Genomic DNA, 24,177 nt, shown 5'->3' with positions numbered 1-24,177 from the left:
CTCCAACAGCCACACCCACCTGCTCCCCACAGAGCACCCGCCCCCTTTCCTCCTCCGCCACCACCAGGGCAAGCGGGAAGCCCGCCACAAGCCGGCGGGGTGGGGTGGGGGGGTTGGGGGGTGCCAGTTAGGATTCCTGCCCCACCACTGACTTGGAGCTTTTCCACCGTCCAGATCAGCATAGGAGGCAGGGCAGGGGGAGCTGGAGGGGTGAGCTCCTCCCTGAACTTGGCAGGGAAACCCCCCCACACCCACAAAGCAGGGCTCTGTGCCTGCAGAGGGGCCCAGCTGTGCGGCCACAGGGTGCCCTGCTGACTGCATGGCATGTGTCTTGCTTCAGCTGCACTGAGCATCTGGCGGGGGCAAACTGGTCAGCAGTGCAGGTTTGGGGTCACGTGGACCCGGGGCTGCCAACTGTGCCTACTGTTCCCCAGCTGCGGCACCTCCCTCATCAGCACAAGGCCTGGGTGGGACACAGCCCAGGAGCCCGCAAGGGAGGCCCGCCCAGGCGGCATGGCGGGCGGCGGGGGCTCCCAGAGCCTGGGGTGGGCACAGCAGCAGCGGGTTGGGGGGGTGGCCTACCTTCGCTTGTGACGCCCTCCTCCAGGTCGTCACCCTTCTGTGGGAGAGCAGAGAGAGGACATTAGGACCCGCCCGCCCTGCTGCCGCTCCCGCCCTCGGCCACCCCAGGGCGGCACCCGAGCAAAACTTCCTACTTCCCGTCCCCCCCCCCCACCCCCCGAGTTCTGTAAGAGCAAAGCACTGCTCTCGTCTTATCGGAGACACAGAAACTTTGTTTTTAAAAAGTAAAAACAAAAAGAGTAGGTTCTAGGTTTTGATCCCCCAGAAGGGTCAGAAAAATTCTAAAAGGTGCAGGCTCGTTCTCCGGCTGAGCCGCGGGGCAGGCCTGCAGGGCGGCCAGGAGGCTGTGCCTCAGGCAGCCAGGGCCCCGGGCGCTCCTCCACTGGGCGTCCCCTCGCGGGCAGCCACAGGGCGGCAGCGGGGAACTGCGTGAGGCCTGGAAGCATGGGGCCAGACCCTGCGGCGCTCTGGCAGGGGGGCTGCTCGGCTGCAGCCTCCTGGGGGCGGCGCCAGCATCCTCCTGCGCCCCGATGCCGTCACTGGGGAGGCTCTGGGGCGTCAATTCTGTGTGGGAACGTGGGGGCCACTGGGAACTCTGCACAGTGATGGGAAGCGGACACGGCCCGGGCTTCCTTCCTGGCTCTGCCCCTGACCTGCCGCGCGGCCGGCTGGGGGGGTCCCTGGCCCTCGAGCGTGGGTGCCCCCCGTGAGGTGGGGGCCCTGGCCTGCCTGCTCTGCGATGGGAGCTGTTTCTTTCCGGGCATTCCCTGGGAAAGGCGAAATGGGGGGGCCCCTCCTCCCCTAGCACGGCACCCGAGTCTTCGGAAAGCCCGGCTTTGGTGGGGGGGTTGGGGGCTGGCCCGGAGCGGCAGGAGGCCCGTCCCGGGGGCTGAGGTCTGCCGTCCTAGTTGGGGGGGGGGGGTGTCCTGAGGGGAGGCAGCGAGAAGCAAGAGACGAGTTGTCCTCAGGTCACGGGGAGAGTCCCACCAGCCGTGACCATGGACAAACATCTCCCCTCTCAGGGTGCATTTCTTCAGCAGCCCCGGGGTGGGGGGCTGGGGGCGGTGGTGAGAGTGCTTGGCAGGGGGCAGCGGGGGACCGGCAGCACAGCCCTCCCCTCTCAGACCGGCTGCCCTTGGCAGCTGCACGATGTCCTAACCTTCCTGCCCATCTCTGGGGATAAAGACAATGGTCCCTGGAACCATTAAATCCAAGATAGCAGGAGATGCCGGGGAAGGGGGATGAGAGTGAATTAAAAAACAAACACCAACTCATGTCTGTGTAAATTTCACAATTAAAAGAAAAAAATGAAAACCAAAAAATAAATGAATAAAAATAAAAATATAAATTAAAAAGCGCACAAAAACCCCAAACCAAAAGAACCCAAGCACACACACACCTGAAACCGCAGTAACTGGGAAAAGTCAGTGTGCGTCCTGGGGGTGGTGTGGCCGGGCCCCCGAGCAGGTGCGGACCCCAGGTGCGTCTGCCCTGCCTCCCCTCCTCCACCTCCCCAGGGAGCGGCCCCGCGCCGGCCCCCAGGCCTCCTGTCCTCCGAGGCGCCTCGGCCTCGCCACTCCCCACACGAGATAGAAAAGTCGAGTCTCACCAGGTCGGTCCTGAGCCACACCTCAATGTCGTCCATGACAGACGGCTGCACCACGGGGATCTATGGAAGCGGCAGGCAGCGGCCAGGCAGGCCAGGCAGCCCGCGGCCAGGCAGGGGAGACAGAACAGCGGACACGTCAACCCAAGCAGCCCGACGGAGCCAGACGCACACAGAGCAGAACACGCTGGCATAGCAGGCGGGCACGCAGGCAGCCGCGAGTGGGATGGCAGGTGAGGGAAGCAGCAGCTCTAGGAAGCGGGGCCAGCGGGGGGCGGGACGGGACGGGACGGGACGCAGTGGGGAGGGAGGCGCAGTACGCGTTCTTCAGTGGATAACTTTTTGACTAGTGTGTCCCCCTCTCAGCCCTGGGGCGTGGAGCCCCTCCATCTGCGACAAGTCTCAGCCCCAACAGGACGGGGCAGCCGCGTGGCCCTCCGCCCAGGGCAGGGCAGGAGGCAGGTGGTCCAGGCTCGCTCACTGAAAGGATGGTGTCCTGGGGCATTTCTGAGCAGGAAGGGCACCCAGGCCTGGGTGGGGCCTGGCCCACAGCAGGCCAGCACATTCCTCCAACAGCAGACACAGGCCAAAGCAAGGGCTTTGATGACAAAAGGGACCGCGGGCTTTGGTTGTCTTTGTGTCTCTTTAGTGGAAAAATCAGGAAGAAGCCTGAATGCAGCAGCCTCCTCTCATTCCCACCCTTTCCTCCCAGCTTTCAGTGGCTGTCTGTGGCCCCAGCATCAAAGAAAAGAAGTGTAACTGAAAGCAGGGGAGTCGGGGGGGGGGCCGGGGGAGCAGGGGAGCGGTTGGGAGGGGGGGACCAGGGTCCTGAGCAAAGGAGGGCACCCCTCTGGTGCCTGGGCCCTGTCCACGCCTGCGCCACCCATGCCCAGGGCCTGAAAATCTATCTGCCTAGAAATAGGTAAGCTGCTGTCAGACATAATAAAATGATAATGTGATAAGAAGTAAAAGTAACCTTTAACCCCTTCGAAGCCACGTTAATGAAATGTTGGCTCCCAGACTAGATAAATGAGTGGATGGCCCTTGATCGAGGTGACCTGCATCCTCACCTCGGCTGGGCCTGGGAAGTACCTCCTGGGACTCACTCACAAGCTCACTATTTCTAGAAAAATTGCCTGCACTGTGTCTGTAGCTGGGTTCACCCCAGTGTCACATAGCCAGGCCAGCAGACCCTCCTCTGGCTTCCACATGTGTTTCAGAGAGGCTCAGGCCAACCTCGATCAGATTAGAGAGATTCTGTCTATGTTGCCATTTTATTTCTTTGACCTACTGGAGACTTAAGAATGTTGAAATGAAAAAATATCAAGGAGTTCAAACCACCCTGATATGACTCATGGTGACAAGGAACATGTGGTCCTCCCTCCGGGCAGGACGCCAAGGGGCTGCTGGCAGCACCTGAAGCCGACTTCCCTCCCCACGGAGCAGGGGCCAGCGGCATCCAGGGTGCGACCGGCCAGTTTTTTACGCCTGCTGACGGGGCTTCTGCCCAACATGTTCCCATGACAGGAGATGCCAATTTTCGTTATCATGCTGCTTCTAAGCCGGAACGCCCAGCCTCGGGGAGGACTCGTGCCACACCGCCAAATCCCCAGGACTAAGCGTGGGAAGTCAGTGTGTCTCCAGGGAGAAACCCGCCAACTCCAGCTGCAGGAGCAGGGCGGGGGGGGGGGGGGCCCTGACACCCACCAGCCTCGGCCCGCCCAGGAGGAGCAGAGATTCCTCAGGTCGCAAAGCTTGAAAAAAGACACTAAGGTGTCATGGGCCTTAGGCCTTCAGGTTTTGCTCGTAACTTTTTTGTTACTGTTCAGAATTGGTCCCGTGGGGCCGGGGATGGCGCCTCAGTTTTCTCCTCTGGACCGATCTTGAGAGCCAGCACGCTCAGAAAATAAACACTGACGTGAGAAGCTCCGCACCCCTCAAAACAAGCCTGCCCCCCACAAGTCAGGGGTGGGAGCATAGTTCTTCCCTCTCCTCGGCTGGACTTGCTCCCTCCCAGGAGCTCCCCACCTCCGGGGCCCCAAGAAGCCCCAGGTTTGGGGCCTCAGCCTGGTCTGTGAAACAGGGCAATGGCTTCCGCCACTCACGACCCCAGAGCCCTTCAGTTCCAATCGGGCGCTTCCGTTTCTAACTCAGAAACCCAGGGATGCCGGAGCCGTCGGGCCTGAGCCCTGACTGAGGCGCTGGCCGAGGGCGTGCATCACGTGGAGTCGGGTGTGGGTGACAGGAGAGCTCACGTGACGGGGGGATGGGCCGCCCTGCCAGGCTGGACGCAGCCTGGGCTCACGAGCCGCCTGCCTGGGAATCGATGGGGGAGCACGGAGCCAGGAGCACGGCAAAGCTGCCCCCAAACCGGGTGCTTCAGACACACTAGACACTCGCGCTGCCCCGCAAACAGGAGCTGCTCTGTCACCGCTCGGCTGCGCGCACATCCCCAGGCCTGAGAGGCCTCAGCGTTCTCACCCTGAGCGACCTGGGCTCTGACTCGCCCTGGGGTGAGCACCTCCCGGGCAAGGGGGCTGCCAGAGGGTGAGTTGGAGGAAGGAGACGGAAAGGGAAACAGATGCAACGAGAAAAAAATAAAGGGAGCGCGTGTGGGTACACCCTTGGATACAGACCGGCCCCCCAAACTCCCTCGCTCCGAGGACGGCTGCACGGGGCTGGCTGGCTGAGGCGCTGGATACGGAGGGTAGCCGTGGACGTGGCAGCGGTGGGCCAGCCTGGGCTCAGGCCGGCAGCCCTGCGTGTGGGCGGTAGGGTCACCGGCTCAAAGGGGTAAGTGCGCCGCCAGGTCTGCGTAGGGGGCCCCGCCCCAAGCCTGGGCTTGGGCAGCGGCAGACTTTTCACTAACCTCCTTGGGTTCCTGCTGCTACTGATACTCATTCACCTATCCTGGCTGCACCCTGCGTGTGGGTGACAGGCCTCTGACCGCCGCCGGGAAAGGCAAGAGCACCGCCGTCCCCAGGCAGGCTGCTCGAGAAGGTTCTTGGGGCTCTCCTCCACGGTAACGGGCCTGGTGCTGGACCTGGACGCCCGACACGCCTTCCCGCAAGGAAACCTGTACCATTTCCAACGCGGCCAGACCAAGTGCTGCGCTCGGGTGCGATGTTTCCAGGGGCTCTTGGCCCCCGACAGCTCTCCTGCCACCTCCCCAACCTGAGGCTCAGTCTACAGGCCCTTTGGTCTCACTCAATAGTACAAAAAGTTTCCAAGTAAAGAATTTGTACTTGGCAGGTTTGGAAAGACTCAGGGTTTCTATGCTATGGGAAATGAGGCAAAGCAATTAATATACGCTGTTTAGAAGAAAACAAAACAAAACACTGCAGTTGGGCAGGTGAGACACGGGGTTAGCTGTTAGTCGGGCTTGTTTCCGAAGTCGGAGACTGGAGCTCTAGGTGGGGCCGGGCAGGGGTGGGCGCCACCACCGGCTGCCAAGCCACACGCGGGGCGGCTGTGTGGGCAGTATCATTTTTTGCAGGACTAATAGGCACAAGGACACACGGCTGGATCCTCCCAATTTGGACAGTGGAGTGGACACGGTCTCCAGGAGTGCTGCTCTAAGGCCACCCGCACGTGTGGGCCAGAGCCCCTGCTTGTCCCCAGAGAAGCAAACAAGGGGCCGGGCTAGCCCATGTCCCTAAGAACGGCCTTGGGGTCCAGTGCAGCAAGCAGGACCGGCTGCCGGCAGGTGGAGGGAGACGGCCCCCCGAGTTTGGCTGTGCTGTGTCGCCAGCTCCCAGCTGGGCAGGCAGACACCCTGACCCCCGGCTCTGACGGCCCTTTGACCCGTGTCCTCGAGAGCTGGTCACACTTGCTTAGGCAGGTGACCCTGTGCTGCCCGCAGGCTCGGGCATGCTGGCCCAGCCTGAAGAGCCCTCCCCTGGCCCCAGGCTGGCCCGGCCCCAAGGGGTCAGTTAGGCTTCTTCCTGGTGTGTCTAGGTCTCCCGCTCAGGTCCACCACGCACAGACCCTGGTCTCAGGTGAAATCGTCCCTGCACCGCAGGCAGCCTGCAGCAAGTCTCTGTGCACAGACTTGGGGCCACCTGATCACGAGGCAGGAGGGATCCTCCCGGGTCTTGGAGCCATGGACGCCCTACTTCCTGAGGCTGACTGCGTGTACGATACCCAGCATCTTCTTATTCCGTTCCAAGAGCGTTTGTGTGTTTCTTTAGGAGGTCTCAGATCCTCCCGGGGGACACAGTGGGCACAAACAATTACAGGACGAAACCCCATCGGCCTAGACTGCCACATTCACAGGCTGGGCGGAGTTCTCTGCACAGTCAGATGCTTTGAGTCTGTCCTCTTAGAAACATCCCCTCCCAAGCAGAGGCCACAGTAACTTGTGCCCATCCTGGAAAAGTGAATACTGCCCAGAGCTCCAGAAACGGTAGAAGGAGGGAAAGGGCCCTCCCCTCACTCCTGCAAATGCCCGGACCGCCACAGAAAACCAGAGATGGCGTTTCTGGGGCTGGAAGTCTGCGGCTTAAGGAGACAGACAGGAGGGGAAGACTGGGCACCCGCGAGAAGAGGGAAGCGCCAGGGGTGGTTGTGGTGGGGGGACAAGGGGCTCAGCGCGGCTGGTGACCTCTCACCATTCCTTGGGCTATGAGCCAGCTGTCTATGGGCTCCAGGTAAGAGTCCCCACCTTTACCTCTCTTCTGGGCCGAGGACAGAAAAGTCCCAGAAAGGAAAGTCACAGCAAGACCCGTGGTAAAGAAGGCAATAGCACATGTCGTGGAAACAGAAAAGCCACTGTCAGAGCTGGTCCCCCGTCACCTGAGGAGCTGGGACCCAGCGGCCCACCCCCCAAACATGCCCTTACCTCCTGGATAAAAGAAGAGGCGTTTAGTAACAGGGACCCCAAGAGGGTAACACACACTTGAACCCCTGTTCCCGCGCCCCCGGGAAACCTCCTGGGGCCGCAGAAGGCCGGCCAGGGCTGCCCTCCGCCTGGGCTCTCAGGGTCACCGAGGGGCGGCTTCACAGAACCAGCTTTTGCACAATCATCTCTACTTTCTTCTTACTTATTATCTTTTTCCTCCTCAGTTACCTGTGCGTTCTTTTTCCAAACTCTTAATGTGAATGATGAATTTGGGGATATTGCCTTTTCTAAATGATAAAAGTATTTAAAGTTAGAACTACTGATTTGGTTGTACCGTGAAAGTGTAGCTACACAGTTTTTTCCTCTTTGTTGTGTTCTTAATTTCTCCCTTGGCCCAGTTTTCATTTCCAGAGCAGCATTGTTTAGGATATGGAACAACATAACCCGAAGTACAGGCCTGAAGATGCATATAAGTGTGTGTGCACACAGATACAAAGACACACCCACAGACAGGCACACACACACGCACACGCACACACACAGCCCACACGAACCCTGCTCCCTGCAACACCCCATCGAGCAGGGCACACGAGGAGCAGCCTGCCTGCTGCAGGCGGAAACGTTGAAAACAGGAGGCAGGCCAGGCACCCCGGGTGAAGGGTAGGGAGCTGGCTGCATTCCTGTGCTTGGACCCTGGGCACTGGCAGAGGCAGCTCCTGGCCTGGGCGGGGCGGGCCCTGGAGGCAGAGTGGAAAGCTGACCGGGCCGGCCTGGCCAGCTGGGCCAGGAGGAAGGGCCGGCCTTACTGGCTCCCTGGTACCCTGAGTTGGGGCGGGGGGGCGGTCCTCAGCAACACGACCACTGGGCCACCCCACAGCCCAGCCTCAGGGGTTCTGTGGGGGGCGGGGCACTGAGAGCCGCAGCCTGGGTGGCTCTTCTGCGCCCCCTGGTGGCCGGTGCAGAGGGACGCACGGCCCTCACCAAGCTGGCTGAGCCTGAAGGGACATGGGGACCAGGGGACGAGCTTTCCCGGGGACACCAGGCCTCAGCACTGCCGCCTGCCCAGGCCACTTGGACAGGGGCTGCGGGAGGCCAAGGGCTGGTGTTTGGGAAGCCAGGCTCCCCTCCAGTGGACAGATGAGCTCTGCCCCTTTGTGGCCCGGGATGGGGCGGGCCGGGGGGCGGCTGTTCTGGGGCTACTGTCCCCCTAACCCCCACCGCCCCCCCACCCCCCGCATACATTCATTCGCTCGCGGCCACACACATTTCTCAGTTAGGCGACAAGGGAACCTCCTCACGAGAAGCACGAAGGCACAAACCTTTTCCTTCGGGGACCTGCGATCTCCCAGAAATCACAAAAGCCCCTCCTCCACCTCAAAGCACCTCTGCCCTCGGCACTGCTCCTCCCCCTCCAGCCCCACCCCGCAAACCAGCCCCGACCACCAGCCACCTTCTGACGGCGGGCCTGCAGGGACAGGCTTCCCTTCTGTCGGAGCGCCGCCCACCCCAGGGCACTGCAGCCTTTGGGGAGAGACCCTCTCTGGCCATGGGAGCCCTGCACCCTGAGAGCTCAGAGCCACCAGGGGGGAGAGCAGGGGCTCCCCATCAGACTCCCCGGGGTGCAGCCCCACCCAAGGTCGCTCGCGGGGTGCCCTCCCCACATCTCTGCCTCCCTCGGCCTGTCTCCTCCTGGGTGTCCTGACACGGGCGTCCCCACGGGTGGGGGGCACTCAGGAGCTGACATGGCTCACCCCAGTCTGCCCTCCGCGCCGCCAGCTCTGCCTAACTCTCCAGCTGGCTTCACCAGACCGCCCCGCTTTCCCTCCAGGCAGAAAAACAGGGCGAGAGACCTACCACTTCGGTGCTCTGTTTCCGACCGTCTACCGCAGAAGCAAGTACTCCGACGGCCTGGGGGTCCTCGTAGGTGGCCCTGGGGACGAAGCAGCACAAGCAGAGTGGTCACGGGGGACGGACAGGTGGTGACCTGCAATCACCCTCCAGCTTCAGCACCTTCCTCACGAGTACTCAGAGGCCTTGGCATTTAGGCCGTGGTCTGGCCGCAGCTGAAGCCAGGAGGCCTGGGTTCAAGCACAGCCCAGCCACTCACTCCCTCTGGGGTCTGGGACTCTGTACCACCTCCATTTCCCTCTGTTTAGGAGGCATTTGTAAAGCTCAAGGACAGGGTGTCAGAGGGCCCGGAACTGCTTGGAGGGAGAGGCTAGATAGAGGCAAAGGGGTCATAATTCTCATTTTAAAAGCAGCGGCCTTGGCTTCCCTGGTGAAACAGTGGTTAAGAATCCGCCTGCCAGTGCAGGGAACACAGGTTCGAGTCCTGGTCCGGGAAGATCCCACGTGCCACGGAGCAACTAAGCCCGTGCGCCACAGCTACTGAGCCCGTGCGCTCTAGAGCCTGCGTGCCACAGCTACTGAGGCTGCATGCTGCAACTACTGAAGCCTGCGCGCCCTAGAGCCTGTGCTCCGCAGCAAGAGAAGCACCGCAACGAGAAGCCCATGCGCCGCAACGAAGACCCAACGCAGCCAAAAAAAATAAAAAATAAAAAAATATAATAATAATAAAAAAGCAGCAGCCTCAGTGGCATCTGACAAGGAAGGTGGTCTCCCAGTCTGGGGTGAGGGTCTGTCACTCATTGCGGGGTTGTCTTCCTCTGCTCCCCGACTTCTTTTGCTGTATCCATTTTGAAAGCAGCTTCTGCTAAAAGGTGCCTGGGGCCCTGGGCTTCTGGTCAACCTGCTGAATCCTGAGTACGGGACTCAAAGAGCTGGATGCGTCAAGATGCTGGGTCCCAGGGGAGGTGGTCAAAGGCTGAACAGAAAGCTCAAAGCAGGTTCCAGGGAGATGCAGGGGGTTGTGTGTTTTGGAATCAACTCCCCTAATTCCACAGGGCTCATCTTGACCAGAGCCCCCGTCAGGAAAGACGCTGCTCGCACCCCAGGGGCGACGAACCAACTCGGTGCCTGCCTGCCCCACCCCGTGCCCCCAGCTCCTCCTACAGACGAAGTTTCTGAGGCAGCAGCAGCGCGGGGGCAGGGAGAGCAGGGGAGAAACCCGCACGGCCGCCCGGCTCCGGGTGCTGGCCTCCACTCAACAGCTGTGTCTACCGCCAGGTCCCGGCAACCGGAGTGGAAAGGCCTGGCCCCAGTGAACAAAAGGCCCCTTTGTGTTGGCCGTGGGCCCAGGCCGGGGTCAGCCCCGCCCAGCGTCCTCTGAGAGCCACCGGGAGGGTCCCCACATACGTCTTGCGCTGCTCGGCCGAGGAGCTCCCTCTGGTCTGGGTGAACATGTCAAAGCCATCCCGGGGGTGACACTGCTGGAGCGAGCTCAGGGTGCCGCTGACACTCTCCGCGCCCAGGTCTGTGCAACAGAACAGAGGAGGGGTGGGCGATAACAAATGTGGGCCTGACCTTGGGAAGAAGCCACCTGGTGGGCTGAAGTCCTGGGGGGGCAGAAGAGAGCGAGAACAGCCCCCGACCCCCCCAAGCCGCTCCCGAATGAGGGCGAGCGGCGAGCAGGCGGGCCATGCAGGCTCCTGCCCGTGCCAGGGCGCCCCTGGGAGCCGGTCACAGAGCCCACGGGCCAAGGTCACTTATGTGACAAGTATTTCGTAGGCGCCCGCACGGCCAGAGCTCGACCCTGGCTGGACCACGGTGACTCTGGCGCGGTTCCTGGCCTCAAGGGGGTACACAGAGTAGGGGGACAGACAGCAACACAGAATTAGGTGGAGATACGGGCGGGGGACCGGAAACTGCCACAGGAGCGGGAGGGGGCTGGGCGGCGGGCAGAGGGGGCGACGCGGGAAGGGTGCTGGCGGAGAGACGAGTCTGCTGAAGAGGGTCACACGCAGGCAAAGGAGCCGATGGGGAAACACTAGACCTTTTTAAAGCAGGGGCAGCAGAATCCAATCTGAATTTTAGGTATTAAGCCTGGTGGCCACACGCTGGGTGGACTGAAGGCAGAGAAAGAGAAACAGTGGCTACGGATACATGAGATGTCGAGAAGCCAGAATTACAGCAGCTGCCAGGGCACTAAGTAAAAGCTTGATTCAACTGAAATGAGATGAAGGTACAAACATAAATATTAAGAAAACAGAAGCGCAGGGTGGAAGACAGCATTTTGAGAGCGCCGTGCTGACTGGTTATGTAATACTGTGACTTCCTCTGTCCCAGACTGGGCTCATCCAGCCCGGGTGGGGCATCCAGAGTCACGGACGCACATTAAACTGAACAAACTGCGAAAAAATGGCATCTTTTGTTTTAGGTTTCAGAGGATGGCGCACACTCGCCGATGTTAGTTCAAGGAGAGCAAACCCCTTCCTGTTGGCAAGCCCAGGGCAGACGTCACCGATCAGCCACGGACTCTTCCAAGCCCCGACGTGGCCTCTGCATCCTTCCTGGGCCCACGTGCCAAGCACCCAAGGAGCTGACACCTACTTGCCCCCCTTGGCCTGGCGACGTTGAGAAGGAAATCACTCCAGCCACAGAGAATGTGCCACATACAACACAGCGGCCACCTTTCTTCAAAAAGCCAGCAGCTTCCGGTCCCTCGGACCACCCCGCACCCCTGCTTTCCAACACGCGTTCAAACTCTAAGTTTAGGGAACAAGCCTTGAGCTGAAGTGGCACAGCAGGACCCAGGCACACGCTGTCCCACGGGTCCCCCACAAGGCCGGTGGTGGGGGGCGGGGGGCAGGTCCGGGACACTCACCCAAGCCCGCGAGCTGGGAGGAGAGGGAAGACGGGGGCACCGTGCCCCCCACGGTCGGGCTCACCACGGCTGGAGACCCCGGGCCCAGGTCGATGAGGTTGTCCTCTGTCACTTCGCTCAGCACCTGCTGGGCAGGAGGTGGGCTGAGCCCCGGCCCGCGTGCTGGGCCCCGAGGGGAAAGCTGGCAGGCACCACCCAGGGTCCCGGGTGGGCTGTTGTGAGTTACCCCCCGCCCCTCCCCCATCTAAGGGACAGCGAGGTTCCGGGGGCTTCTTTGCACCCTCCCGCCAGGGATGTGCCTGCCGGCACCTCCTCAGAGCCCACCCACCAGAGCTTGCTCTCCCATCGCCCGAATATTTTAACCCCAGGAGACCCCAGGTTTCCCGGCCTCCAGACAGGTGAGAATTCTTAAGGAATACTCACTCCATTACTGGCATTTTGAACGGATCGGCCTGACCTGTATCGTTCGAACCTAACGGGGAAAGGAAAGTGGAGTAAGGAGAGTGGAGTAAGGAGAGGGAGCGCCCGGGACACAGCATCACGAAGCTCACTGGCCTGGGAAGCTCCTGGGGCCCGCGGGCCGGGAGGCCAGCAGAGACCCAGGCTCTGGGGAAGGAGAACCACCGGCCCATTTGGGGGGCCGGGGAGTGGACAACCCCCAACACACAACTTTGCCCTTCCTGCTGCTGCATGGGGCTCCCCTGAGGGGGGATCAGCCTCCCAGCCTCCCCAAGGGCACTGCAGGTGCGGGCTGGCACATGCAGGAGGCCATCGTAAGCACCCCCAGGGCTCCTCTGGGCCCTGCAGGGGAGGCTGGGTCAGCCACCTTCCCTGGGGGCGCCTCAGATCCAGAGGAGAACAGCAGCCCCTCCCTGTTGGGCAGCTCTGTGGCGGAGTGACGAGCCAAAGGGCTAACTTGCTAGGGGAAGGGGTGGGGCCCAAGGCCAGGCACGTGGAGGAGGAGGGCAGGCACAGGCCCCAGCAGCTGCGGGAGGGTCGGTCAGCCAGGGACCCTGCCCGCTGGCCACAGCCTGGCCAAGGACAGACTCTCCTCTCCAGCACCCAGGTCGTTCTCTATCAGGTGGGGACTAGCATGGCAGCCCCAGACGCCACAGGCTAAGAGGCCGCCAAGAGACCTTCTCCAGCTGGGGATTTGCTGAGATTCCCTGCTCCACGTCGGTCTCCCCATGTGCTGGGGTCAGCACCTGGTGAGCAGGGATCCCCAGGGGAACAACCTGGTCAGGCCACCCGTGGGATGCGGTTTATCCTCAGTGGTTGACAAGGACAGCAATATTAACCCACCTGAGGTTCTCATGCGGGAGCACCTTCCCACGCCCTTGCTGACCATCAGTCTTATCAAAGGCTCTCTGGCCGGAAGGGCACCTCAGGGCTGCCGGCCCCGGGCTTTGCCTCTGAATTGCTGTCACCCTGTGCCAGAAAGGGCTGAGATGGGTTTAACAGGTGAAAAGCTCAGCCTGTTTACAGTGGAGACCCTGGCACCGCAGGGCAGGAACCCGGGGCTCTGGTGCTGGGAGTTTAGGCCCCCGGCTCTGTTCCTGTGCTTCCATGGCACAGGGGCCCCAGACAGCCCCACATTCCTCCTGTGGAGGGCTCGTCATCTGTCGGTTGGACACAGGGCCACCCACCGCTGCTGCCATGGTCGAAGCTGAGACACAGCCCAGAGCTGTGGCAACCACAGCAAAATCCCCCTCTAAGGCCCAGATGCGAACATCTGTCACCCGGACCCTACGTGATGCCAGGTCATCAGACCGCGAGTCAGCAGCCCGGGGGCCCAGACATCATCCTTAGGAGCAGAAGCCTGGCCAGGCCAAGGCGCTTTCTGGGGCAGCCCCGTCAGAGCCATCGATGGGAACCCGCTCGCCACCCCCCTGCCTGCTGAACGCTGCCTGGATCACACACCTTTCTCCCTGAGGGACGGCTCTGGGAAGGCAAAAGAATATACACGTTTGTTACCTCGAACCCGAAAATGATTTGGAAAAACAGAAAGGCGTGTCTCTCCCAGCACTCACACCTGCCTGCTTCCACGCTCCACACACGCTGGTGTTGGCAAAGGAAGGGAAAATCTCTTTTTTTAAAAATGGGAAAGAGGAAATCTTTTTTTCCCTGGTAGAGGTTTCTCCCCCTTAATCCTTTTCAGATTCAGAGGATCTTCAAAGGAGCAGGTGCAGGAGCGCAGGGTCCCCGAGCCCCATCCTCCCTCCTGGGCTGGGGTGACAGGGGCCAGCCCGAGGCTCGTGAAGGGCAGCGCCCGACTCTGCGGCACGTTCCTGCTGCTGGCTCCCAGGAGAACGAGAAGCACTTCCCCGTCCTGGGAACAGGTTGGCGTCTCCGAGGAGTATTTTCCGCCTCTACTCGGCACGCCACCCCCCCGCACCCCCACCAACCCCCCCGCGCCGGCTCCCACCTCTCGTATCGGAGGAAGACGTTGTTGAGGTCGTCGTTGACGTGCAGCAGCTCCTCGGTGACCTCCTCGTTGCACACGCGGGAGATGAGCTCCACGACGCGCTGCTGCATGGCGCGGCAGGTCCTGTGCAGCTCCTGGGGACACAGGTCTGGCTACCGCGGGTGCCCCTCATTCACACTCTACTTGCTTTGCAAAGACGTGTGCCAGTTCGTAAAGCCACACGGGCCCAGGCTTGTCCACAAAGCCGGGCGTGTGCGGGAGGCCAGGTGGACCCCCGCCCCGCCTGCCAGGCGGTGCCTCCTGATGGACAAACGTCCGAGCGCACACTCTGCTGTGTGCAGAGTACGGGTTTGCACAAACCGTCTGGGAAATCTAAAAACGTGACTCTCTGCAGTTGCTTGTTCTCTTCAACAGACCGTGCCAGACGCCGCCCTATCACTTGGGACACGATGCCCCATCCTCTGTGTATCCTCATGCATCTCACCCGCCAAGGCTCCCTGTGCGCTATGAACACACCCTGAGCCCGCACCGCCGCCCCAGACTGCCTAGAGCGCCCCGGGCTCCCCTTCACCTCCAGTTGGCGAAGACTGGCTCCCAACCACCCCAGACGGCGAAGCCCCCCCAGAGGAGGCTTCATGGAGGCGCCGCCAGCCCCTCAGCAGACTGCAGGGAGCGTCTCAAGCACCCGGCACACACGCCCGAAGCACCAGTAGCACCCGCGGCGAGAGGCCAGGGCTGGATTCAGTCTCCCCCCAGAGCCCAGCCCCTGCTGGGTGTGGCGGCCAAGGCAGCAGCAAGCAGCCCTGACCATCAGCTGTCTGGGGGTCCGGCGCCCTGGGCTCGGCTCTCCCAGGGTGGGACGGGGGTGCTGGGAAGAGGTGAAGCCCTGCCGATGGTGCTGGGCACCACCACGGCAGCCAGGGTGGCTCTGCTCTCATCTGTCCGGACACTGATGGGTCTCTGTAGAGTTTCGCTCATGGAGGAGGCGTTCCATCACTTTGCAGAACGTTTGGGAAGCGCTAGGTGGTTTCTGGGGCCTCGCCTGGAGGAGGGATGAGGCCCGAGGCCGTGCACTGGGGTCTGGCTCCCGTGGCCTTCAGCTGGGGCAGAGGGGGGCGGGACATCCCCCACCCGCTGGCAGGGCCTCGTGTGCTCTACGCCTGGGTTGGCACCCAGGGACCCCCCACGGAGCTGCGCCTAAACATGGCCCGGATCAGGGGTCTCCAGGGGTCTCTGCAGAGAGGAGGTTTCACCTTCTCCTTGCTTCAACATTTTAAGTTACTGTCTTAAAAAAATTAAACAGGAAGAAACGAGAAGAGATTGCACGGGAGAGGAGGACCAGAGCACGAAGATCTGTGCCACCACAGACACCCATTGGCTGCCTGCGGGCCCTCCACGCGGTCACCAGCAGGCAGACCCTACCTGCCTCCAAACCACCCGGACAGACACCTTCTTCCGGTCCTGAGCCACGGACAGCCAGAGCCTGCCCGGCTTGCCCTTCCCGCCTGGCAACAGCTGGGACAGGAACTTCCTAAACGCAGACGGTCTCAGTCTGGCCTCTGGGGTCTGGTTCTCAACAGAGGGGAGGGCGGCTGGTCACTGCTCTTGGTGCAAAAGCCCTCCATCCACCAGAAGACTTTGTAAAATGTCCTTTTTCTGTCTAATTCGTCCCAATGCCTGTATCTTTTCTTCAAGGGACATTCTCCTCCCCACCTTGCAAAACAATCTTTTAATCATCTTTCTGGGTCTCCTCTGAACCCTCTCCAAGTTCTAAGGAGCAGGGAGTAAGGCCCTGAAGATCTGCTTTCTACAGCTGCAAAGGAGACAGGAGGGAGACAGAGTCTTTGTTGAAGAAAAAGGGGGAAATAATGAAGCTGAACACATAGAATAAACTAGATTTCTCTATAGGAAATGGTCCTGGCCCTCCTGGTTTTTGTTGAAATGAGAGGCAAGAAGCGAGAGGGGCTAAACCATCTGCTACTTGAAGACACGATGTGGGATGGGCCTCCTTCGTCAGCCGAGGGATGGCCGTGAAGGACGCCCATCCTGGGCGTCACTGGATTAATCACGCGTTATCACTAACTGCAGACAGAGCTGGAGAGGCTGATCTGGGGGCGGCGGGGGCACGGCCGCCGGCATCGGGAGCTTTAAAGATTCCCAAGGCCGGACTCCCAGGCGCAGCCAAGGGCATAAGCTCCAGCAGACAGAGATGCAGAGCCTCAGGACAGGGAAGACGCGGTTGGACAGCCCGTGAGGGAGGGAGACGGAGGCTGCAGGTTCCCCAGCGCTGCCCCCTGCTCAGAACCACCGGGACACCCGAGGGAGGGCGGTCGACAGCCTGCAAGCACGGAAGGACCTGCTACGCGAGGGAGGAACTTGTGTCTGCTCCAGCGGGTGGAGCAGACAGACCGGGGCTGCAGGCACGGTGTGGATGGGCTTCCATCAGCCGCTTCCCAACCGTCCCACGGGGAGAGATTACTCCAGGCTCCGAGTCACCCGGCTCATCAGCGGCCAGGCCCAGAGGTGAAGCCAGGGATCCCTAAGGCGCGGCTCTTCCTGCCCTGTCGGTGCTGCTTCCCAAAGCCTATCCAGGTCATGTGTTTGGAGGCGGCCTGTTGCTGAGGATGTTCAGAAACAAGGCGGCACCAGGGATCAGCACAGGGTGGGGCTGGACAAGCCGCCTCCCAGGTCTCTCCCAGCCCAGAGAGGGAAGCTGCTGTGCTCCCTCTGGGGCCCCGCCCCCCCTCGCCCACGCTGCCCCCCCCGCCCGAGTTCCTGCCACTCTGCGGGCCGCGGCTGAGGCCACACCTGCAAGTCCTGTGCGAAGCACAGGAAGCCATCCGGACGCAGCCGGCCAGGATGCTGGTCGGCCGCCGCAGCGGCGCGCCCTCCCACCGACACCTCCCGTTTCCCGCTTCCCATTTCCTCCCAGCAGTTCACACTCAAATCCGCAGCAGCTCCTGTGGGCGTGAACACTTGGGCTGGTGACAAATGCATTTATTTCCACTTTGAGCTCTGGGTAGCTTCTGCCCTGGGCATTTTGGCCACCCTCCAGCTCGAGTGAGGGGTCCCGGGGCACAGTCTGATCCCATCCCTTTCCAAGCAGACCGTGGCGCTTTCCCACGTGCAGCCCCGACCCCTGGGAGACCCTGCCCGGCTGGCTCAAGGAGCGAGGCCAGCGGCCAGGACAGCTGTGTCTGCTCACAGACCTGACGGCTCCCGAGTCTCTCGTGCCGAAAGGACAGCCTCCCACTGGCACCCAGAACCATTCTCTCTGTTTGACGTATAAGATAGCAGCGAGGTCGGTAGGCTTGGAGTTGGAACCAGACAGAGGGAAGGGGAACGTCACGGGAAGCAACCTATTTTTGAAAACTGTGAGCTGACGCCAGGAGATCAGGTTCTGTTTGTCTTGGCTGATGGGCTTGTTTGAACACACACGCACACGCAGAGGTGTGTGCTGTCTGGTTGGCCCTGGCTGTCTGCAGGGCTGGCTTTGTTCTGCTACGCCTGCTACCAGGAACTCAGCTCTGTCCACTGCAAACCCCTGTCAGCAAGAATTCTGGTGCTGACACAGCACAAAGCTGCCTCAAGAGGCCCCTCAGTTCCTGCACTGTTCCTGGACTGATCTCAGATTCCTGCGCCTTGGGTAACGCCTGGAAGAACCCCGCAGACCGCAGATGGAGGCCGACGCGGCACTGATGGCGCGCCTGGAGCTGGGCTGCTGCGGGCACTGGTCGCTCAGCGTCCAGAGCAGCCGGAGGGCCCGGGCCCAGGTAGGTAGGCTGCCCGCTGTGAGCTCCTCCAGAGCGGTGACCACAGCCCACACCTTGGGCAGGTCTCCCCCACCCCCACCCTCACCCCCTTAGGGGCCGGAAGAGGGCACGGCAAGCAGCTGCTTGGGACCAGGCCACCTGGGAAGCATGCCCTCCTGGAGGACAGCAGCCAGTGTGGCCCTCAGGGGACCAAGACCGGCCGCCCCAAGGGGCAGGCGTGCGAGGTGCTCCCTGCTGGCCCTCACATTTCACGGCGTCCTCTCCACCCTCCGGGAGGTGCTGCTTCTGCGGGCGGGGCCGCTGCCACTTCCCACCGATGCCAGAGTCTCTGAGACGGTGTCAGGAGAGCTGGGCGCCAGCTCTGGGCCTGGCGGACCTGGGGCAGGAACCCTGCAGGCCAGCTCTGCTCCTGGACCCCTTTCCGCCTGGCTCCCAGACCTGCAGGTGGCCGGTGAGCCACAGAGCCTCCGGAGCCAGGACGTGGGCCACCCTGGCCGGGGACCCTCAGCTTCACCCCAGAAGTCTCAGAAGCGGCTCCCACGAGCAGGAACAGCTAGCGGTCCCTGCGTGTTTGTGACGTCATGTGGGGTGAACAAAGCGACACAAAAAATCATACACCTGATATCATCTCAACCCCATCTGAGATAAACATGGAAAAAATGTCTGAAAGAAAATACATCAGAACACCGACAGTGCTTATCTGCGGATGCTGGGGTTAAAGAAAACTATTTTCTTCTTTGTACTTCCTTTTTCTTTCGATGGGCACGTATTTTGCAACTGGCATTTTACAATGAGGAAAAAACTTTTTTAGGGAGGATAAAGAAGAGAGCACCTGGAACTGGCCTCTGACTGCCTCCGGGACGCATGAGCTGGACGCGGGCATCCTCGGACTCGGTCCCTCTAGAGGACGGGCCCCGAACCTCATCCCGTCCCCCCCCCCGTGTGTCCCTGGCCCGGAGGCCCTCACCTGCAGCAGCTCCAGATCGGACGAGTCCTCCTGCCCGGGGACCATCTCCGTTAGCATCTCGGACATGACCTTTGTGTTTCCCCGAACGACGTCCAGTTCGCTCCGCAGCCTGGCGATCTGTGGGGGCCGGGGGAGGCGCGGGGACGGGGTCAGTGAGCCTGCACCAGGTGGACGCGGCCCGGCTCCGTCTGCGTCTGCGCCTGCGCACAGGGGGCGCCAGCAGCTGGCAGCTGGGAGCCCCGGGATGCGGGGGCAGTGCCGGGTCGGAGCGTGGGGAAGTGAGCCTCTCAGGCCCCGTTTCTGCTCCTTCACGTGGTGGAGAGCATGGCCCCCAAGGCCCCTGCGGGTCTGGGGTCCTCGACTAGGAACCTCACAGTTGCAGGCTCTGGCCCGGAATCGAGGCTCCAAGCACAGTGGCCCCTGAGCTGTGCCTTCCCCACCCGCTCCCCATCCAGGGGTGCCTGTCCCAACTGCCAGCCCCACAGAGCTCCCCAGAGCCAGGACCTGGGCTGCCTCTCCCGCAGCAGGGACAGCTCTCTGAGCCTGTGTCCTCACCTGTGCAAAGGTGACCTCACAGGCCAGCCGTGGCCATCCAGGGGCACACCCCGCACTGCCCAGTCGGGTCTTCCTTCCCTCTTCACCGCATTCAGCCCCCTCTCGTCCTGCCCGTGTCCCCTCGCCCATCCCAGACCCTCCTTCCGACCGCTCCCGAGCTCCCCCCGCACAGACGGCCAATCAGGGGAGGGTCTCGGTGGCCGTCCAACTGCAAACGCATCCGCCTTCCCTCTTCCCAGGGCCGCCTGGGAGGCCTGGTGCCGGCTGTGGCGGGGGCCCAGGAGGGGCAGAGCTAGTTTCAGCTGTGGCCTCCACCTCCTCCCCACTCCGGGGGTCCCAGGGGCCTTCATGCCGCTGCCCAGCTGGCCCATGACGCCCGGTGGGCAGGAGAGAAGGACCGCCGCCCGGTCTACTGACAGGAGACCGAGGTTAAGCGACCCGGCTGAAGCCTCACCGGGAGCGGCGGACTGAGCCCAGGCCTGTCCGATCCCAGCCCCCCACCTGCCCGGCCGCCCCCTCCTCGGGGCCCCCAGAGCGGAAACGAGCACACACTCTGCTAACCGGACACAATCGCTTGAGCCCGCTGTTTAAATGAGGTTCCATAACATGACACTGTCACAAATAATAAATGAGAATTTAAAAAACAGAAACAGTGGATAGATTTTCTTTCAAGTCTGACCAATCCTCACTTTTTAACTAATGGAAATTCTATAGATTCGTCTAAAGACTCGTCTCCAGACTCCTCCAAAAGAATCCAGGTTGGCATTGAGGCAGCATTAGCTCCCCAGGAAATAACTCGGGGAGACTGGGCGTTGCTCGGGACGCAGCAGGACTTGGTCCTTCCTGCAGGCTCCGCCCTGGCCCAGGCTGCCTTCTCGCAGGATAAGTCTAAACCTCTCTGAGGGACACCCGAGGCCCTTCACAACTCCGCTCGCTCCGGTCTTGGGCTTTTGGCCTCACCTCCTGCTGTGATTCTCGCCAGCCCCGCCCCTGCACCACCCACCTGCTGTGCCCCGAGCCCCCCACCTCCCACCTCGAGTGACCACCGCCCTCGACAGCGCACCCTCAGGAGGGCCGGGCACTTGCACCCGTGTCGCTGACACCCTTCACAGGGCCCGTCTGGGGAGGCCTCCTCTGTCTCCTGGGAGACCGAGGGCAGCGGCCGGCGCGCCTGTGGCCCCAAAGCGTGCACGTACCTGCTCTGAATTGGCCGTGATGGGGCCCGCAGCGCTCAGAGCCGGGGCCTGCGGCGCCGAGGAGGAACCGCTGCTCGTCCTCGGCTGCGACTGGGACCTGGGCATGGCGGTGGCTGGGTCCACCTCCGGGACGCTCTGCACGGCAACGACAAAGCCTTCTGTCCGACTGGGCCGCCTGGGCAGTGGCCTGGCAGTGCCCCCGCCCCCCCCACCTCTCCTCCCTCCACGAACCTCACAGACACCGAGGCGGGCCAGAGAGGCAGCCCCCAGCGCAGCCTGTGAGGGCTCTGGCCACCCTCCCACCGTCAGGACCACCTCGGGATCGGAGGGGAGGGCCTGCTAGTAAGTTTTCTAATCAGGAATCCCCGTTTGGCACCAAAAGGTTACTTTTTGGCCTTTACAAGTGGACTAATATAAAGAGTAATGATACAATTTACTGAACGTTCTTCGTAACTGCAGGAACCAGCACACTGCTCTGCGTCACGATTCGAAGAATAAAACAGGCTTGTTTACTCCACGAAGCGCAGCAAGTGGCTTGGAGGGATCACGTGAGAGAAATGCTAGGAAAGCCCAAGTCCTCGTGCTTCCCTCTGGGCCCCTCGTGGCCCCTTGAACGTGAGCCGTGCCCAGGCGGGAGGCCTGCACGGCACTGTCCCTCAGAGATGGACAAACGGGGCCGTGGCAGAGGGAGCGGGGGTGGGCGCCTCTCCCAGATCCTGAGCCTCCGGCTCTCCCGGGGCAGGAGAGGGCCTGGCTGCCCCCGAAGAGGAAGGACGGCGTTGCCTGGGCACCTTCCCTCCTGAAGCCGCCAGCATGTGGGAGCGCCCTCAGCGGGCCCTCCCGGGGCTTTGCATCCCAAGGCTGGCGGGAGTCAAGGGTGACCACTCACAGCCCAAAGTAAATTTTAGATCCATTTGACTTGTCCCGTTGAAAAACCCAGGAGCAGGGACCCCGCCAGCCCCTCGGCGTTGCCGATGTGGAGGTGGGGCTGCTCCGGCCACCCTGGGGAGATGCGGTCCCCACACCAGATGCCTGGGCTCGGGAGAACAGGTGCCGGGACCCTCCCAGGACGGCTCCACCCTAGCGGCCATCTCCATGACAGCGTCCGCACTGCTCCTTTGTCACCTTCTCCCACAGTCGGGATGAAAACTGGGGGGGGGGGGTCCCTGAGCCACCAGCCACCAGCTGTCTCTCTCCCGCACCCGCTCGTTATCAACAAGAAACGCCCTGGAGCTCTAAGGAGGCTGAGGACGAGCTGAATAATTCAGAGGCTGTCTCTGCAACAGGCCCTCGGGGACGCGCCGGCCGCCGAGGCTCACCCGCTGGGGTGTGTGTATCGGGGACAGCGCATCCAGGTCGGCCATGGGGAACTCCATGCCCTTCCTCTTCAGCTCCTCGTACGCGTGCACGACGCCCGTGAGGTCAGGGCTGCTCCGGAAGGCGTCGGCCCACGCCTGGAGGGGAGGAGGGAGCCTGTTAGGGGCGCCGGGGCGCTCAGGGCTGTGGCCCAGCCACGCTGCTCCTTCCTGCCAGCGCCACCAGGCTGAGCGCGAACGAGAGCAAAGCACAGAACTCAGCCCAGCGTGGGGCACATCCTAGAGCGGAGACGGAGCAACCGCACCGAAGCATGGGGCTGAGCCCAGGAGATGTGCCCGGCAACGTGCGGCTGGAGAGGCCGCGCCCGCAGGACGCGCAGGGACAGTGGCGTGGCCCCCACGTTCCGCGCATGAAAGTCCAGGCTGAGCCTAGTAGGTCAGGGAGCCGGGGTCCACACTGCCCGGCCGCCCATCTGACGGGCGAGGTGACTGCGGCCAGGGCAGGAGCGCCCAAGCTACTCACAGCGTTGGCAGACAGGCGCCCGTGTGGGACAGTCCGCTGGGAAGCTCGGCCACTAGGTTCCGTTACGTAAGACACAACACAGGGAGGAAGGAACACATATTTCAATAGGCTGCCGCTCGTCTCTGATTCAAGGAACGGTCAAAATTTATTTTTAAATTCTGTTCTTTGGAAGTTTTAGAAGGTATCAAAACAAGAAGTGCCTCCAAAAGGGCACAGAGGAGGGGCCCAGAGGAGGAGGAAAGCCGTCCTGTCGGCAGCTCTGTCGCTGTCTCAGGGCCCAGCTGCTTCCCCCCATCTCTGACCAAGAGAGCAGTTTCCAAAAAGCCTCGTTCAGTTCGGCCGCTGCATCTCACTGACCACAAACCCTGCCGTGAGCCCGGCCTCCCGGGGCCCGCTCATCCAACCTGCACATGCAGGGACTTGTCCCCGCGTCAGGAGAGCCCCTCGTGGTCACACCTCCTCCCGGACGCTGGTGGGGGGGCGCGTTTCACAGCCCGCGGGGAGGCGGGGAGAAGCAGGCGCGGCAGTCAGCTCCTCCTGGAGCCGCCTCCGGCCTTCGTTGCTGCGGGAGGACAACAGCTCCAGGGGAGCCCTTTTAACTTATGCCGCCTTCCACCCCCACCAGGTCTGACATAAGAAGACCACGACTGTTCTCTCCAGTCGGCGGACACTTCTTGGGCACCTGCCCAGCAGCTATCAGCAGGCTCCGTGGACGGCCCCGCAGGGGGTACGCACCAGCTGACCAGTCAGGTCTCCTGCTCCAGGAGCCTGGCCCGGGGCCCTCGGAGGGCTGGGCTGCTCTGTGGGTAGATGTGGGCCCTGGGTCTCACCCACATGCCAGCCCAGACCAGGGAGCAGGGAGAGCCTGCCTGCTGGGATGGCGCGGACACTCAGGAGAAGGTCTGTCCCCTCCCTGGCCGTCACCCCGGGGTTCTGGGGAGCCTGCCTTGTCATGACCGGCACTGCTCTTCGCCTAGGCAGCTGGGGTTGGCATCTGCTATTTAACCAACCAAGCAGTCCTGGCTAATCGCCCCCATCCTGCGCGGGGCCCCTGTGCAGTCTGGGTGCGGGGCTGCTAGCAGAGTCTGTGTCCACGGCAGTGCTCTCTCCTGACCACGCCCCTGACGCCGGCACCTTGCGGGGAAGCACAGGGCGGGAGATGCCGTGTGCCTCGGGCACCTTCCGGGCCGGTGCCCACACCTGCGCCCCCCACCCGCCGAGTCTCCCGGGGGCACAGAGAAGGCAGTCAGACAGCATTTGTCAAGTCAGAGCGAACGTGGCCTCACCGATGCGAAGCTTCCTGCTGCAGGGACAGGGGAGGATGGCCACGCAGGCGGCCAGCGGACTGAGGCGATGGTGACAGCGCAGGAGCCCCTCTAGACGGCTGGCCCTGCTGAGAATCACGACCCCGCCCCGGGGGCCGCGGCCTCGGGAGGTCTGCTTCCCCACGAGAAGCCAGGGAGCGGCAGGGTGGGTGCTGTCAGAGCAGAGGGCCTGTCCTGGGAGCTGCGGGTCAGCATCACAGCGCCCGCCTCTGCCCTACGCCCCGCCCCGCCCGCCCGTGCCCACGTGTCAGGGGTTGGAAGGCCCAGAGGGCGTTCCGATCTCCTTTCCCCTGGATCGCACACCAAAGAACGGGCTAAAACCTTATGCAGACATGAGCCATTTGCT

At 62.2% G+C, this 24,177-nt stretch overlaps 1 protein-coding gene and 1 long non-coding RNA gene across 8 annotated transcripts in view; one reads left to right on the top strand and one right to left on the bottom strand.

Moving 5' to 3' along the window:
• TOM1L2 (target of myb1 like 2 membrane trafficking protein) overlaps nucleotides 1-24,177 on the bottom strand; it is an 81,892-nt gene that overhangs the window by 3,758 nt on the left and 53,957 nt on the right. The window contains exons 5-15 of one of the 7 annotated variants that reach the window (XM_082441667.1): nucleotides 21,987-22,121; nucleotides 20,668-20,802; nucleotides 18,917-19,033; nucleotides 14,177-14,310; nucleotides 12,175-12,223; nucleotides 11,752-11,875; nucleotides 10,284-10,401; nucleotides 8,883-8,958; nucleotides 6,799-6,864; nucleotides 2,192-2,251; nucleotides 583-619 (exon numbers count right to left, since the gene is read on the bottom strand). In XM_082441667.1, the coding sequence (XP_082297793.1) occupies nucleotides 583-619; nucleotides 2,192-2,251; nucleotides 6,799-6,864; nucleotides 8,883-8,958; nucleotides 10,284-10,401; nucleotides 11,752-11,875; nucleotides 12,175-12,223; nucleotides 14,177-14,310; nucleotides 18,917-19,033; nucleotides 20,668-20,802; nucleotides 21,987-22,121 (1,051 nt within the window). The remainder of the gene's footprint in view (nucleotides 1-582; nucleotides 620-2,191; nucleotides 2,252-6,798; nucleotides 6,865-8,882; nucleotides 8,959-10,283; nucleotides 10,402-11,751; nucleotides 11,876-12,174; nucleotides 12,224-14,176; nucleotides 14,311-18,916; nucleotides 19,034-20,667; nucleotides 20,803-21,986; nucleotides 22,122-24,177) is intronic. The other 6 variants (XM_082441668.1, XM_082441671.1, XM_082441669.1 and 3 more) reach the window with 6 other exon arrangements.
• Nucleotides 16,950-20,121, top strand: LOC309650400. The gene is made up of 2 exons (XR_014257558.1): nucleotides 16,950-17,949; nucleotides 19,711-20,121. It is a non-coding gene; the product is annotated as an uncharacterized lncRNA (long non-coding RNA).

This window comes from Balaenoptera physalus (assembly GCF_965194825.1).
Source record: "Balaenoptera physalus genome assembly, chromosome: 20".
Taxonomy (NCBI): Eukaryota; Metazoa; Chordata; class Mammalia; order Artiodactyla; family Balaenopteridae; genus Balaenoptera; species Balaenoptera physalus.
This window is presented reverse-complemented; position numbering and strand designations above follow the sequence as displayed.